The sequence below is a fragment of the Equus przewalskii genome, chromosome 14, assembly GCF_037783145.1.
Source record: "Equus przewalskii isolate Varuska chromosome 14, EquPr2, whole genome shotgun sequence".
Classification (NCBI taxonomy): Eukaryota; Metazoa; Chordata; class Mammalia; order Perissodactyla; family Equidae; genus Equus; species Equus przewalskii.
Genome location: NC_091844.1, coordinates 53,479,837 through 53,494,939, shown reverse-complemented (window position 1 = coordinate 53,494,939; position 15,103 = coordinate 53,479,837). Strand labels below are relative to the sequence as shown.

Here is a 15,103-nt window from a genome sequence, read left to right as displayed (position 1 = left end):
TGTTCTCAGGAAAGTAGAACCCTAGGAGAATATTGTGCAGAGTTGGGGCGCCCTGGGTAAATGGCATAAACGTGCACCCATGAGGTATCTTTTTAATGATGAGAGCAATTGCAGCTGGTTTGGTGTTCTCCTGCTTCTAGCAAAAGAATGCCTCTTGTCTGTTCTGTACCAGAAGCGTGGAATGCTCGGCTTTCCTGCTCCAGCAGCGCGGTTAACCGTGTGCTGACTGGACGGAGACAGGCCGCGACGACCCAACTCCGGCTGGCTCGGGGAGGTCTCCTTTGCAAGAGAAGGACGCCCGGGGAGCATCTCGCCCAGAGGTCCGACAGTGAGCCGCGGGCCAAGGTGGAGCGAGCGGGAAGCGTCCCTGCTCCTCGCCGAGCCCCAGTGCACTTCACCGGGCGCGGGGACCAAGGCTGGAGCCAGCACCCCTGTCCCCTTCGGCCCCTGCCCGCTGCCTGCCCGCCGGCCCAGGGCTCCGGGGGTGCGCAGGGACCCGCGAGGCCGCCGGGAACCTCCACCCTGGCCGCTTTTGTCTGCCGCGTGCTAATAGCCAGGGCTTAAAAGTTTTCCATCTTGAGCGGCAATCAGCTTTCTTCCTCTTCATCTCTGGCCAAACCCCCATGGTCCCTGGGACGAGCCTGCTCCCAAATGGAGGAGCAGCGTTTTCCTTCAGGCTGCGTGTTATCCTCTTAGCCCTACTGTGTTGGAATAGAGCGTAACCAGCTGGAGGACTGTAAGACGCCTGATAATGCCGCTCTTTTCCGCTGTCCCGTCTTAATCTTGTTACACAAATGGTTGTGAAGAGATTCATGAATTTTAATTTTGCCCTGTGCATTAGTGCCTCACGTCACTCATACACAGCTGCCTTCTATGCCGAGTTTTTCACCCCTCCTCTTACAACAGGGGAAAAAATTAGTTACAATCTTGGCAGTAGTGCAAAGTAAAAAAAAAAAAAATCTACAGATTTAGGCAACCACCCATGAAGCTGATTAACAGTCAGTGATCAGGAGGAACAGCTTTGCCTCTTAAACTTTTCACCTCTCATTGTTAACTGTGAAATTTTATTTCCGTTAAAAAGCAAGCCTGTAATCAAAACGGTGCCATTCTGCACTTTTCTGCCAGTGCTTTTGTTAAGTTGTGCCCACACCATGCAGCCAACGTGCTCAGGAACCAGGCAGCCAAAGGTGTAGTATGTTTTAAAAATATTGCCTTTCTGTTCTTCCAGGCAATGGGGAAGAAAAATAAAGCAGTTCCCTCTCCTCCCAACCTCTCGGTCTCCTCCAGGCTGGGAAACAAATGTGTGGCCCTACCGTGTGGCTCGGAACCTTTAGGATGTTAAGATAGCAAATTGTTTAGCAAGGTAGAGAAGTGACTTAGAGATTACAGCTGGCTTGAAATTTGTTGATAAAAATACTCTCATTCATGCAAATACGCTTTGAAATACAATTTTACGTGCCATAGGTTTGGTTTTTTTGGTTTTTAACTTTTGCAAAACCACCCGTGTGTTTATTTTCTGTATTTTTGTATTGAGCCATGAAAACAGGTTTGGGCCCGGCTGTGAAGTCAGTACATTGCGTTAAAAGCACGACCATATTGCACTTCTGCTTATCTATTCAAAATGCCACATTACAAGTGGCTGGTGCTTCTAATCTGTGTGGTGTGCTGTTGATAATTGTGGATACTGTAAAGGGTAAACAGTCTGAACTCCACTCCCACTGCTGCTGTTCGTGCCGTGGCAAGGCTGAGCGTGTTACATCCAATTAATGAAGTAAAGCATAACGCTACTAATAGCAGCTATATAATTTAGTTCAGTCCTCAAAGACCCTGTTTTAACCTACGAAATTGAAAAATTGTTTTATTCACAATTTGCTTTTTGTTCATTTTCTTCAAGGTGTTTTTTTATTTCTTAAAATTATAATTATTAATTGGGCCAAGAAGTACAGCCTAAGTAAATGGAATGATTCTTAAACCACATAATGTTCCCCCAAAGCAAGTGTTTCCTAACAGCTTTGTGTGTGTTCAAGTACCCTCACATCACAGAAATGATCTGTCGCTGGGGTGGAGGACTGCCTCCGAGGCTGTCGGCTCTTCCCCATTCTGGGAAGGGCTCACAGTGGACGTGGGGCTGGCCCCCGGCCCCTGCTAGCAAAGAAGCCTCTGCTTTGGCCTCCAGAGGTCAGCATAGAATCCAAGTTAAAAGTGATTTCTAACCCATATTTACAGAAGAATTATTTATCCCACATATTACCTCAGGGACTTTATAAAGAGCTCATTTGAGTCTCTGTATATTAGTGCATTGTGAGTGAGCAGGTCAGCTGACTCACGCTGAGTAATCAACTTTCGCTTATCCCCAATCCCTGAGGAAGCATTTTGCTGGCTTGGTCCCCTCTTTGCTCTGTAAAATATTTCAGTGAGCTCCTGTTATCACTAGGGCAACTGGCAACAAAGGTATTTACAGTTGGTAGGTCCCACTTGGTGGGTTTGGTTTGGGAAATCTGTGAAGCCATTTTCTCAGCATTTTTTTTTTTTTTGTATTAGCTTAAAGAGTGATGTTGAGGGACATGTGCTTAGGATTAACACTGCTGCTACTTTGGTGGCAACAAAAATCCACTAGGATCTTCCTAAATAGACAACTAATCATCTGTAAACAGAACAAACTCCATTGAAGAAAACAGAATGAAGTTCCTTCAGTGATGGGACCACCACCAGTTCTTAGGAAAACGGATCAGAAAGTAAAGACCCAGATGGCTTTATGTTCCCCGGTGGAAAAGGAAAAGTTGGCTCGTGGCTCCTGTCCCTAATAGGGAGGGCATGCCACAGTTTAGGAATGTGATTTAGAAAAAGCATGTAGTTTGAAAAGATTCCACTTATGCCGCAGAGCTACTAATCCAGGAAAGTGTCCTGTTGGAGCCATTCATTTAGCTTCAGGGTAGGGTGGGGTTGGGGGGTTGGGGGCATGTTTGTCTGATTTGAAACCATAAAGAATTGGTTCCATGTATAATTAAAAGAAATATTTATTTCTGATCCTTATAAATTAAAAAGTGAATTACCAATTGGCTCAGAAACACAAGCTTCAAAAATGTTTTGTCTTCATGAATAGCAAATTATTTGTTAAAATAAATATAAATGACTGTTGAATTTTTCCAGCCAAATGAGGGAAAAGTGTGCTTTAGATTTGAGAACTCTGGATTTTAAAATCTATCGTGAGAAGGCCCTCAGAACTTCACCTGAGTTGTATCGAAGCTTGCCAATCTAATTGTTGGAATAGATTTTCGTCCTCAGAGAAAAAAAATTTTGAATTACTTATCATTCATATTAAAATTCCTACGAAGCAGCTGGAGAGTCTTTGAGACGTCTTAGGCCCCACAAGCCTTTCCGTGGTGCTCAGGCAGTGCCGGCCTGCCTGGTTCCCGGGGCGCTGGCAGCGGGCAGAGAGGCCCAAGAGCAGAAACTTCCATGCCAATGTCTGGTCTGGGGAAGATGAGCGAGCCCTCGGCTCTCCTTGCAGTGAAGTGCCCCACAGCTCATGCAGGTCACAAACAAGTTTGGCTATTTATGAAAAAAACACCTTACCCTCAGCAAAAGGAAAGAAAACAAGATTCCTATCTTGATGCATAGTATTGTTATGTCAGTCACCTAGAACTACTCTGATTTTTCTATGATTTATTTTTCCAGAACAATATATTCAGGTAAGAAGTCTTCATTATATTTCACATTAAAATCGACTGGTAAGAATTCCTATCTGAGTCTCCTCACCTGCTTTTTTTTCTCTATTATTGTTTTCAGTTGAAAAAGGAAAACCAGGATATATATGAAGAAAACCTTCATTACCCACTTTTGCTTATTTTAACCAAAAATGGATAGAAGATTAAGCTGCCCAAAAGATGAAGAAAACATCAAGTGCACAGGGAATATTTTCACAAAAACAGGAATCTGTAATGGGTATAATGTTGGCTCCCTGAGAACTGCAAGCCCCTAGGACTCCGACCCCGACCACCTATGTGACATTCGCCTGGGGGTTATGGAGTCCACCGGTCCTCACCCACGTTATTCCCCAGCCATCCTGGGCTCCTCGTTTTTCAGTCTGCTTGTTGCTCCTCCCTCACCAAACCTTCATTTGTCTTTAAATATCCGTAAACAGCCTGAGATTGGAATTGGACTTGTGAGCAACCTAAATAATTTTCCCTCTAATTGAGACAGAATTTCTTTTCGTGCTTCCCACCCTCCTTTTAAAAAATCTCTTGGTCTTTGTTCTATCTTGGTGCCAGTAGTTTTTAATCTGTACACACAGCGAACATCATGATTCTTTCCTGGTTAAAAATAAATAAATAAAGCAAATCTTGTTTGATCTCCCTCACATTAATTGTGTTAAATCTCCCATCTCTTTCTCTGTCTTGCTCGCTCATTCTCTTTTTCCTTTTAAACAGGATGTTTTTTTCCCTATAGATGTATAGAAATGACTACATCAGCCCAAGGCCTCCTAAACTGACCGTTTGTCCTCTGGACACAATAGCGTGGCCAGCCCTCTGCTCCTCCTCTCCAATTATGTGCGATTAGTCTCAATGTGTTGTGTCAAGGAGGAGGAGTGTGCTGAGTGCTTATTATCTGTTTAGGTACAAGAAGAGCACATTTAGGCGCTGACTATGAATGAAAAGTGAGCCTTTATCAGGGCTCAAATCTAACTGCTGCTGTTCTCCAGGTCTCTTTAAAATAGGTCCTTTCCTGAGAAATTTTGAATAAATGGTTGCTAAACTAGATGGCAACCAGGGGGAGTTTTTAAAAACTCAACCACGCAATTATCTTATTTAAAGTAAGTCTATATAGTTATATGGTGTGATTCAAGTGGAGAGCAAACATTTACTAGGTGCTATCCAGGATTAAGAGCGAATGACTTTATGCGGGGAACCCACGCACATCCTTGCCAAGTGCAAGGATGCATCCACGAGATGCTCTAATGCCTTTTGTGGAAATTCAGATGTTCATCTGTAAGGAATCATCTGCGCCCACTTTAGCAGTTATGTCCCTAGTAGGTTAGCTATACATCCTCATCTCTTTAGTCGAGGCAATGCGTGTATTTAGTGTGATGCAATTAAAGTGATAGGTGGGAGACTGGGAGCGAATCCCTTTGCATGTTAAACAAACTTAGCTGTCATAAAAACAGCGACTCAAATGTCTTCTCTGCTCACTTCTATCATCAAACAAATTTTTCATCATCAGTTTGCATGTCCTTGTAGTCACCACTTTTTCTGCTCCATTAGAGCACCTAGATGGATCTCGGAAGGCATAGGTCAAGTCGCAGTTAGATCATACATTTCTTTCTCACAAAAACTTGAATTGCAATGCCAAGTGATGGGCTAACATCACAATAACAGCAATTTATTCCTCTTTGGATAAAACAGCAGTCTATTCTCAGTGCTAGATAAAGACCAGGGCAATGCAAACCAGCCATTTAGCTGAGTGGTTCAGCTAGTGGCAGCTCTCCTTTGGCGACTGTATAGGTTGCACACTGGCTTCATATTTTCTTGTTTAAAAATTAGAATTTGGAATGTTTTAAAAGGCAACTCAGGTAGTTCCATTTGTACTGGTGAAAATACAGCAGAAATTATTTCTTCTGTAAAACCTGCAACTAAATCTGCCAGACAAAGAAAACCCATCCCTGGCAGTAGCACCTTAGATGCTCTATTCTTTTTTTTTTCTTTGAGAATATAGAACAGCAGTACCATGAGAATATTTTCATTTTTTTCTCATGAAAATACATAAATTGGCAAGAATTCAATTTGCATTCGTGTGTTGTGGGTGTAGAAATCCAGTCTTTATTTCTCTGAGAGAAACTGTATTTTAAAAAGTAAACTAGTAATTTTTTTAAAAAATATCTGAGAGTGGCATGTACAGTTACCTAAGCTTGAGACAGGGCGTAAGAATTGAGCTCTTCTTACCACAAGATACCTACTAAAGAAATACACTTACTGTGTGATTAAAACCTCAAGTCTTTTGTAAAATGTTAAGGAGTTCATAGATCTGCTCTTTATGGGATCCTCACATGAAAAGATCTCTAGTCTGGGCTCTTAGGAAGTTTGTGACAAACTAATGTTGTATATTATTGAATAATTTAAAAGTGTTTTCATTTTCTCAAATTTTTAATAAAATGTCAACATTGAGAAGGGAAAAATATAGCTTCTTTAGAAAGTTTATCCATTTACATTTCTTTTGAACTTTATGATTAAGAATTATTTCTACGCATCAGTATTAGGTTGTATAATTGCAGTTGAAATGCCCCATTCCATAACTGTCTATGCAATTATGCACATGGTTGTTTAAAAAGGAAGCCTGTCTGCTTAGGAACTCATAAGAAGTATTATGATATTACCCTTCCCCATGTACCTGTATCTTCTGACAAAACTCATGGTTTTCCTTTGTCCTACTAAGTAGATTTGGTTGGATGTAAGAACGTTTCTAATATTGCCTGTGGTCAGTTCTAATGTGGTGATATGAACAGCCACATACAAGTTGGTTATAAGAAATATATTTTATTTTATAGTAAGACATATGCTGTGAATTGGGATAAAAGTGCTAGAAAAGACTACCTAAGAGGTTGATGCTATTTTGTATAAATTGTGTATTTTGTTGGCTTTTTGACTGAGCGTGAAAATGTAACTTCCATTAGGGAAAGGGTAATTTAGGTGCTCAGTATTCAGTAGAAAACTTGTCGGGGCCATAAAAGCTTTTCTGGCTGGTTCCTCGGGTGTTTTCAGAGAAGAGCTGCCCGCCCCTTGCTGATTTTCCCTTTGGCTTCAGTATGGGCTGAATTTACCACTGCATACCTGTTGAATCAATTTGGGGGATCCAGCAGTTAACTGAGTGAATGGAAGGATTAGTGGCCCTCTGGGGCCCTATTCCAACAGCCAGGTGTCTGTCCTAAACTAGTTAACTGCTTTTGATGGTTGGAGAACCTGGTTTTAATACCATTGGCAGGAGGTGGTTGTGGTGGTGTTTTTTTTCCCTTCTCCCCGCTACCAAAGCAGAGCATACCTTCTCTAAAGGGTTAGACTTTTTAAAAAAAAAATAGGAATGGACTGTCCCCTTCCCTCAACTCAGCTTCCATGGAATCTGTCTTTGTGCTTAGTCAAGCATTTGACTCTTTTCCAATCTACACCAAACAATGTGGTGGCATTGTTGGCAGGACCCTTTCACTGGACTCTGGGGGAGGGATCAGGGCACCCACACGGAGCAGGGAATCACAGGCTATGTAGATACACCTACATACCCACGCACTTAGAGCGAAGATGAGGCTATTTAGACCCTAGATCTAGGTTCCAGTTCCCAGATTCCTGGAACACTCCCCACCCCAAATCAAAATCCCCTGAGTTCAGACTGTATGAAATGTCATAATTATGCTGAGTGTATCCCATAGAGGAAAGATTGATTTGAAAGTCAGACTGGGTCTCCTTAGAAACTGAATTTAGACAGAGAGCAAATATGTTTTCCTGAGTGGACTATTTCCAAATTAGGAAGGAGCCCGTTGGTGTTTAACAAACCATTAAGCCTGAAATGCCACTTTTAATTCTCAGATTTCGTTTTACCCACAGAGCTGACTGCCCAGGCTGTGACTAACTGCTCCCTGTGTTCTCTGCCCTGGAAGTCTGTGCATTTGGAGTCTATATTTTGCCTTTTTTGTCCCCCTGACTTTTCAATTAATACATTTTTTAAGAGATAAAACAGATCATACTGTGACTTTTAAAATGTCAACAAGCTTGTAAACAGAAATGTAATAAAATGGCTAATAGGAGATTCAATAGTTAATGGGGGCCTGAAGTGTGAGCGAATACAGTAGCTATGTATTGGAAACTGTGCAAGTGAAGATGGCTTTAGTATTGCAAACTGAGGAAGAAAATTGTTTTTAATTAGCACCTTCATAAGAACTGCTGATTAATACTGTTTTGTTTGGTGAAAAGCTTTCAGCTGAGTAATTTGTACAGCCATTACAACAGTTTTGTTAGAGCGGGACTCCTGTTGTTAAACACAAACAGCAGATGATAATGGTGGAAGATGAGTTTGTCATGTAACAATTTACCTTATTGAAAAAAGCTTTATATAAAACCCAATACAGTAGGTACCAGCAGAAATCACATATTTTAAATCCTTCCAAAATTGCAGTGTGCCATGCTTGTGTTTTTTTTTTTTTCAGGGACTAGAAGCAGATTTTATATCATTTATAAAATTATATACACAATTTAAAGGTGGTGAAGCAGGCACAGACCACTTTCTCAGCCGCGGTTTACATGGGAGCAGTAAAGTGGCTGGGTATTCAAACACTTTCTAACTATACAAAGCAGGTTGGAAAATGGAATCCTAATTAAATAATGTTGCTCAGATGTAAATTCGCATTGGGACTGGATGTCAGAAAATAAGAATTGGTGTTTCTGCCCTAGGTGGGTTTATCACACACAGGATCTTAAAAAAAAAAAACTCTCTTTCTCAAGGGAAATTTAATTAACCCTTTTTTTTTCCTAGAAGGGTTTTAACTGACCAGGGAAAAGAGTGCCCATTGAATGAGACCTGAACCGGGAATCAGGGGCTGATTTCAGTGAACTGCCATCAAATGGATATTGCGCTAGCCAGAAGCACGGGAACTTTTTTTCTTTTTAAATAAAATGGAATGGTAAAGCATATTTGCATTAAAATATTACACTACCCAAGGCTGGTAAGAACTGTAAATTATTGGAGTGGCGTAATAGAGCATGAGATTTTTTTTTTTTTTTTTTAGACAGGCCTTCGGGGTAATAACAAGGGTTGAGGCTCACGACAGTGCCAAATAAGCTTTAGACAGCATAATAGTCTGCAAAGAAAGCCACAGAGCACTAATGTGAAGGAAGAGCTGTCCACCACATGCAGCAAAAATCACCAAAGGTCATTTTATGGTAGCAATTGTGACATAAAATTGGTGGTCATGCTACATGTCTAATACTCAGCACAGCTTTATAAATGATGGGCCCCTAGCGATGGCTGTCATTAAGTGCTTTCATCATAATAAACTTTAAACTGTTGGCTTTATGAATCGCCAGCTAGCTTCAGCTGTTCGTTGGACGGAGCTTGCAGTGCCTTAAGTGTGACAAGACCTATTAGGAATTGCAACCATGTTTCAAGCGTACTTGGCTTCCCCACTCCTGGGGTGATTGCTGCCTATTAACCAGCGTCTGGGAAGATTTTCCTCCAGCAATCTCTGATCAAGAGCTTTTTCGGGCTTTGACCTGCATTTCCTTCAAGACTTTCTCTGAGGAGTTTTATAAGAGCAAAACTCCAGAGGATTTATAGCCACTTCTGATTAATACCTTTCCAGTTTTTCTAGCAACTCTCCCACTGCTGCATAGAGAAAAGCTTTCATTGTTCCTGAGGTGCTTATTTGTGACCTTTTCTCTGCTTCCTGATTCCCTCTAACGTGTTCTCTCAGTGAAATCTTCGGGGTGGAACCAAGACAGTCGTTGAAGTTGTTACGGCTAGAGAGACAGAAAAGGAAAGAGGGACGCTTTTGTATTTTTAAAGAATTACACGCACAGCAGCCTGGCCCCGCCCATTTAAATACCCGCTGTGACGTCACCTGCAGCCGGCGTACCAAAGCATCCTTAATGAGCCCTCGGTGTAAACTGAGCCGACACATAAAGATTTCATGATTCAAATTACGCTTTCATTAACCTTTAGCATAGGAAGTCTTTTAGTTTCTATAAATCTTCTAGTGGCTTACCGTCTGTCCTACTGATGTGAATAATAGATGTTTGGGGAAATCGCTCTTTAAAAACCTAGGGTATTTAATTTACGAGAGCTAAATACATATTTCAGACTCACTTAGCAAGAACTTTAATTACTTCTTGTTGCTTTTTCTAACTGGGAAGCCACCCCCTCCCCCCAATCAGGTTTCTTCTGCTTGACTCAGATGTTTTAGAGATGGTAAAAGCTTTCAAGTCTAAGTCCCGGTCTTTAATACTCATTAGTTCTTTTAAGCTAAGTAATGTCCTAAAGAGAGTTAAGGGGATGTCTCAGGTGTGGACCATTACGCAATTAAATTAGCCAAACTCGGAGAGATTGGATTAGAACTCAGCAGGGAACACCTGGGTTTCTGCAGGGCGGGGCTCTCGCCAGGAAGAGCGAGGGTCTCCCGCTTGGTAGTCTCAGTCACAGACTTGTCTTACCAGATCAAGTGTTGCAGGCTAAGCTATTTTTCTCTGGGAGTAGGTTTCTGTGGCTGTCAGAGTGAACAGGAAAAGCATCTGTGAATGTGCCAAGCCAAGGGAAACCAGGAGTTGGAGGACTCGTGGCTTTTCACATACAAAGGCATCCGCCCATCCCTCCTTGCGAGCCAGCCAAGGGTGGACAAGTGCATGCGGAGGCTGCTGCCCAGGTGCAAGGGGTGGGGGCGGGGCGGGCTGCAGAATGCCCCAGAACAAAGGCGCCTCCAGGGGCCTGTGCAGAGGTCACCTGCTGCCTCCAGGACAGATTAAGGAGGACTGGAGAGGGCATTTGGAGGAAATGGTGCTGTTCTTCTTTGGGAAATCAATTCGTCCCACCCTTAATGGGGCATTTCGCCCTCCCTCTTTGGGAGTCCCAAGCAAATGTGCTTCCAGGTCTCTCAAAATCGGTTCTTAACCGGCCTCTGTTTGAAGAGGCGGCACCTTGCGCGGCCTGTGCTCCCTCAATAGCCGGTGCCCCCTGAAAATCTCTTTCTGCTCTCTGCAACGTCTCACTTCCCTTTTCTCCCTCCTCGGGGCTCTCCCGCCCCTCCCTACCCAGGCTTCTTTCATAATTAGGCTGGAAGTGGAACTTTCCCCCACTCCCTTACTTTGAGATTTCTTTTTTCCCAGTGACCTGGGCTGCACTTTGCCCCCACTCCCTGCCTGCCAATCTCTTCGGGGTTAGGGCCTCTCTCTTTCCATTCTTGCAGGCTCCCCCTCCTTGAGAGCCCTGGGAGGCCCAGCCTCCCAGAATCCGATCTCCTTCCAACGCTGCAGCCCCCCTGCGGAGGAAGGAAGAGGCCTCCTCAGAATGAATGGCTGGTAAGGAGGTTTTTAATTTGTCTGAAGCTACAAGAAAAAGCCTCAGAGCAGCGTCCCTCCCTCACCTCGTTGGGAGCCCCTCTGCCTTTCTGGTGGGCACCATCACCTCACCATCCTAGGTCAGGTCCACTGGGACACTTTGGCTGAGGGGTCTGAAAATACTGGTTTGTTGTGTGAAAATCGCCTCCGCGACCTAAAATAAGAACACCACTTTATAAATTAAATTCTACTTTTTGATCGTTTTCAGCCCACCACTGTGAGAAATTTGGAAGTTTGGCATGTTTCTGTCAGACAGGGTCAGAAAAGGAGCTCAGCCCATCATTGTCTTGGTTTGCAATCTGCCTTCTGATGGCCGGCTCTCCTTGAGCTTGGGGGAATGTCACCATGCTGTCCCCAGCACAGAAGACAGTACATTTAAAAGCTTTGCCCACCTGACCTGTGTTTTCACCTCCAGGTGCATTAGCCTTCATTTTCCTTCACAGGCTTTATTTTTAGGAGCAGAGGCCACCGCTCTGGCTGGCCTGTGTTTTGAGTGGAAGGCACTCTCTCTCTCTTGCTCTTTTTTTCTTTTTGGCTAAACCACTTATATAAGCAGCATCTCATGATGCCGGGAGAGTAGGACAAGGAAGCAGTTCACATCTCCTGAGTATGGGAGGGCTTCCTTCCTTTCTTCCCAGTATTCCTGGTCAGCCCACTTGAGGCCCTGAAAGACTAGGCCTCAGGACCTGGGCTGGGTGCCAGAGGTCTCAGGGTCTCCAACTTGCATTTCCCTGGTCTGTTAGTGTTTTCCCCTCACCTGACAGCCAGGTACTACTTCTAGCCTCTCCCTTCAGCCTCCTTCCCCACCCCCAACAGACTAGATGAACCTAGCTTAGCCCTTGTGATAAATAGGAAAAAAAAAAAAGACAGCAATATTTTGCAGCTCCTCCCATCAAGAAATGGAGTCTGTCTCTCCCCGGACTTGATTCTGAACTTGACTTGGCTTACTTTGGCCAAGGAGATATTAGTAAATGTGAGTTCAAGCAGAGATGTGAAAATCACTTGCACATGGGGGTTTGCTCTCTCGATGTTTTTGGAACTCAGCTACCATGTGAAAAAGCCTGGGCTATCCTGCTAGACACTGGGGACATGTGGCCCATTCATTCCCGTGGTTCTAGCCATGCAAGTGAAGGCATCCAGGACCAGTGAGCTCTGGGCAGACCTAGCTATGCACTATGGCCGTGTGGATGAGTGAGTGAGCCAGCAGAAACACTGCCCAGCTGATTCCAGCCCAAACTGCTACTCACAGAATTGTGAGCTAATAAATGGTGGTTTTAAGCAATTCAGTTTTGGAGCAGTTTGTTACACAGCAATAGATAACTGATACAGTCCTGGATCTATTCTCTCTGAGGTACTTTTCTGCATCCTTAAGTGTACCCAAACTTTTGATATAATTTTTGCCGAAATGTTTCATTACTTACTGACTAAAATTTTGAAAATACAAAAATAGGATGCAGGACTAACCCTTCAGAAAACCAGCCTATTACAAAAGCAAATCACTCTCGAGCTCCTAGGAGAGGACACGAGAGAAAACTGGCCAGAGGAGAAAGAGCACTGGACTCCAAATAACTAGATTCTAGCCTGGGCTCCACCAGTAACAAGCCGGTGATTTTCGGCAAGCTACTTTATCTGCCTGGGCATCAGTTTCCTCCTCTTTGAACTAGATAATTTAATTTCCTATTTCACGGTAAAATCTGAAGTATTCAAGATAAAAACATTGTTATCAATCAGAGCCAGAGATTTTGATCATCTCAGGGAGTTAGAATTCTCTGGTACTGCCAAGAAAGAGTGGTCCCGCATCAGCTTGGCCCTAGAGAATACTTAGTGCTTCTCAGAGGACTTTCTCCCCTGAGGTTCCGGAATGACCCCAACGGTTTCACCTTGCTCTGCCCTAGACTGAATGAGGTGGGGGAGGAGAGGAGCAGTGGGGACCTGAGCTCCTCCATTTGTATTCACTTATCTAAGAAATGCCTGTTGTGGGTTGGTCACCCTGTTTGATGCAGGGGATCTAAGAGTGAACGAGAAGACCCCATTACACGTTGGGGCCTAGTGAGAAAGACAAAATTGCTCCCCACACATAGCTTGCCTTCTAAACAATAAACATGTGCCAGTGCATTTATAAAATAATTATAAATTATAAGTTCTATGAAAAACCGATAGGGTCCTATTGGTAGAAAACAGTAGAAGGGCCCTACTTCAGACCTGATGGCTGGAGAAAGCCTCTCTGAGGGGGTCTCAGTGTGAGAAGGAGCAGTCATGCAGAGATGATGGTGGGGTGGGAGCTCAGATGGGGAATGTGGAAGGCAGGCCCTGAGGGGGGCCAGAGCGTGTTCCTCTGAGGAGTGTAGCTGGGGCCTTCTGTGGAGGGATGTGAGATGGGCGAGGGCCAGACTGTGCAGAATTTAGTGAGTTTGGATTTTATTTGGAGTCTGATGAGCAGCCATTGAAGGCTTTGGATTAGTGAGGATGACATCATTGATGCACATTTTTAATAGATTTCTGAATGCCGGAGCGAGAGAAGTTTGCAGAAAGTGGAGACTCCAGGCAGGAGCCTCCTATGACGTCATGGTCCTCGTGATGGAAAATGGCAATAGGTACTGGGGACACGGTGACAATGGAGAAAGAGGAGCAAACTGATTCAACGTGTGTGTTTGACCTAGAATTAACAGGGTTTGCTGGTGTCTTCCTCTTAAAATTTCAGGTGAAGATATGGTTGGTCAACCTAAAAGTGTGAACCTACTGCTTTAGGAATGCAAGCGCTTTGCCCCAATTACCTGCCTCACCCTGCCTGGAAGGCCAGGCTGTGTGGAGGCGTGGAGGACAAACCACGGACGGAACCTCCACACGCTCCACTTCCAGCTTCGTCATCTGCAAGTTCACGGGCATTGGGAACAGGGGCTTTCATTTTCTAATGCCTTCTTGGCCCCCCAGATTGGCCCTGCCTGATGTCTTCTCATACTCTAGAAAGGGAGGAGGCAGTGGCTAGACAGGATGGGGCTGTAGGACAAGAAGCCCATTTCTGTTCTTTTTGTGGATATAACCTCCAGGATATTACACTTCATCCTGTTTTTCTAGGCATCCAGCACTCTTGGGGGTACTCAGCGAAAGACCGAAGAGGGTCAGAGACTGGCCTCTGTCCTGGTCACAAGGCCCCACTGAGCTCCATAGATGCAGAGCAGGTAATCCCCTATGTGGCAAGATTTAAAGAGCACAAAAAAGATCTTGGGTGGGGAAAAAAATGTGTCATTGGTTCTGAAATTCCGCCAATAGAACACTTTCCCCTTGGCTCAAGGCAGGGGTTACTGTGAAAATGAGGCTCCTCTTGGGAGTGGGGACTCTCTCATGGTCCTTGGTGTGAAAGAGCCAAGAATAGGCCTTAATGGGGTTGGGGAGAGGAAGCGAAGGGGGTGTGCAGAGGACACTGGGGACCTAGAGGAAGTAAAGGGGCCCCAAGAACTGCGGCAAGGAGCAGAAAGGGGAGAACCCAAGTGTCGAAAGCCATGCATCTGGTCCACAGTGTTACCTGGAGCCAGGAGGGCTGTCCTGACTGGGCCGAGCACATATCTGACTGTGCATGCTCCCTGTGCACAGGAAGATGAGGACGAAGCTGGGGGGTCCCGGCCCACACGGGGCTGATAAACTCGTAAGGGAGACAGAGCATGTCCTCACATAAAACAGATCCATGGCAAAGGACTGGCAAAGGGTTGTAGAGATCAACGGAAGGAGCAATTACATTATGGAAGAGGAGGCAGACTCTGTTTGAGGGCTTGAAAGTCCTGGGAGTGAGAGGAAGGGCCTGCCAGGGGCATAAAGCTCATGAAGTTTTCAGGAAATGTTTGACTTGGCAGGAATGTGGGGTTTATGCGGTAAAGATTCATTCATTCACTCATCCCACAGACACTCATCGTAGCCCAACTGGTGCCAGGCACTCGGGAGGGTAGTGAACTAGACCGACAAATGCCCTGATGTCACAGAGTGGCATTCTACTGGAGGGAGAAAGGCAACCTACATCGACA

General features: G+C 44.4%; 1 protein-coding gene across 4 annotated transcripts in view; it reads left to right on the top strand.

The window, feature by feature from the left end:
* Positions 1-4,351, top strand: part of CAMKMT (calmodulin-lysine N-methyltransferase) — a 371,890-nt gene extending 367,539 nt beyond the window's left edge. For 2 of the 4 annotated variants that reach the window (XM_070572774.1, XM_070572778.1), the window contains one exon: positions 3,790-4,351. In XM_070572774.1, coding sequence (XP_070428875.1) covers positions 3,790-3,867 — 78 coding nt within the window. In that variant the 3' untranslated portion in view covers positions 3,868-4,351. Of the gene's footprint in view, positions 1-172; positions 1,916-3,678; positions 3,693-3,789 lie in introns of those variants that run through there. The other 2 variants (XM_070572777.1, XM_070572775.1) reach the window with 2 other exon arrangements.
* The last annotated feature ends 10,752 nt before the right edge of the window (positions 4,352-15,103 follow it).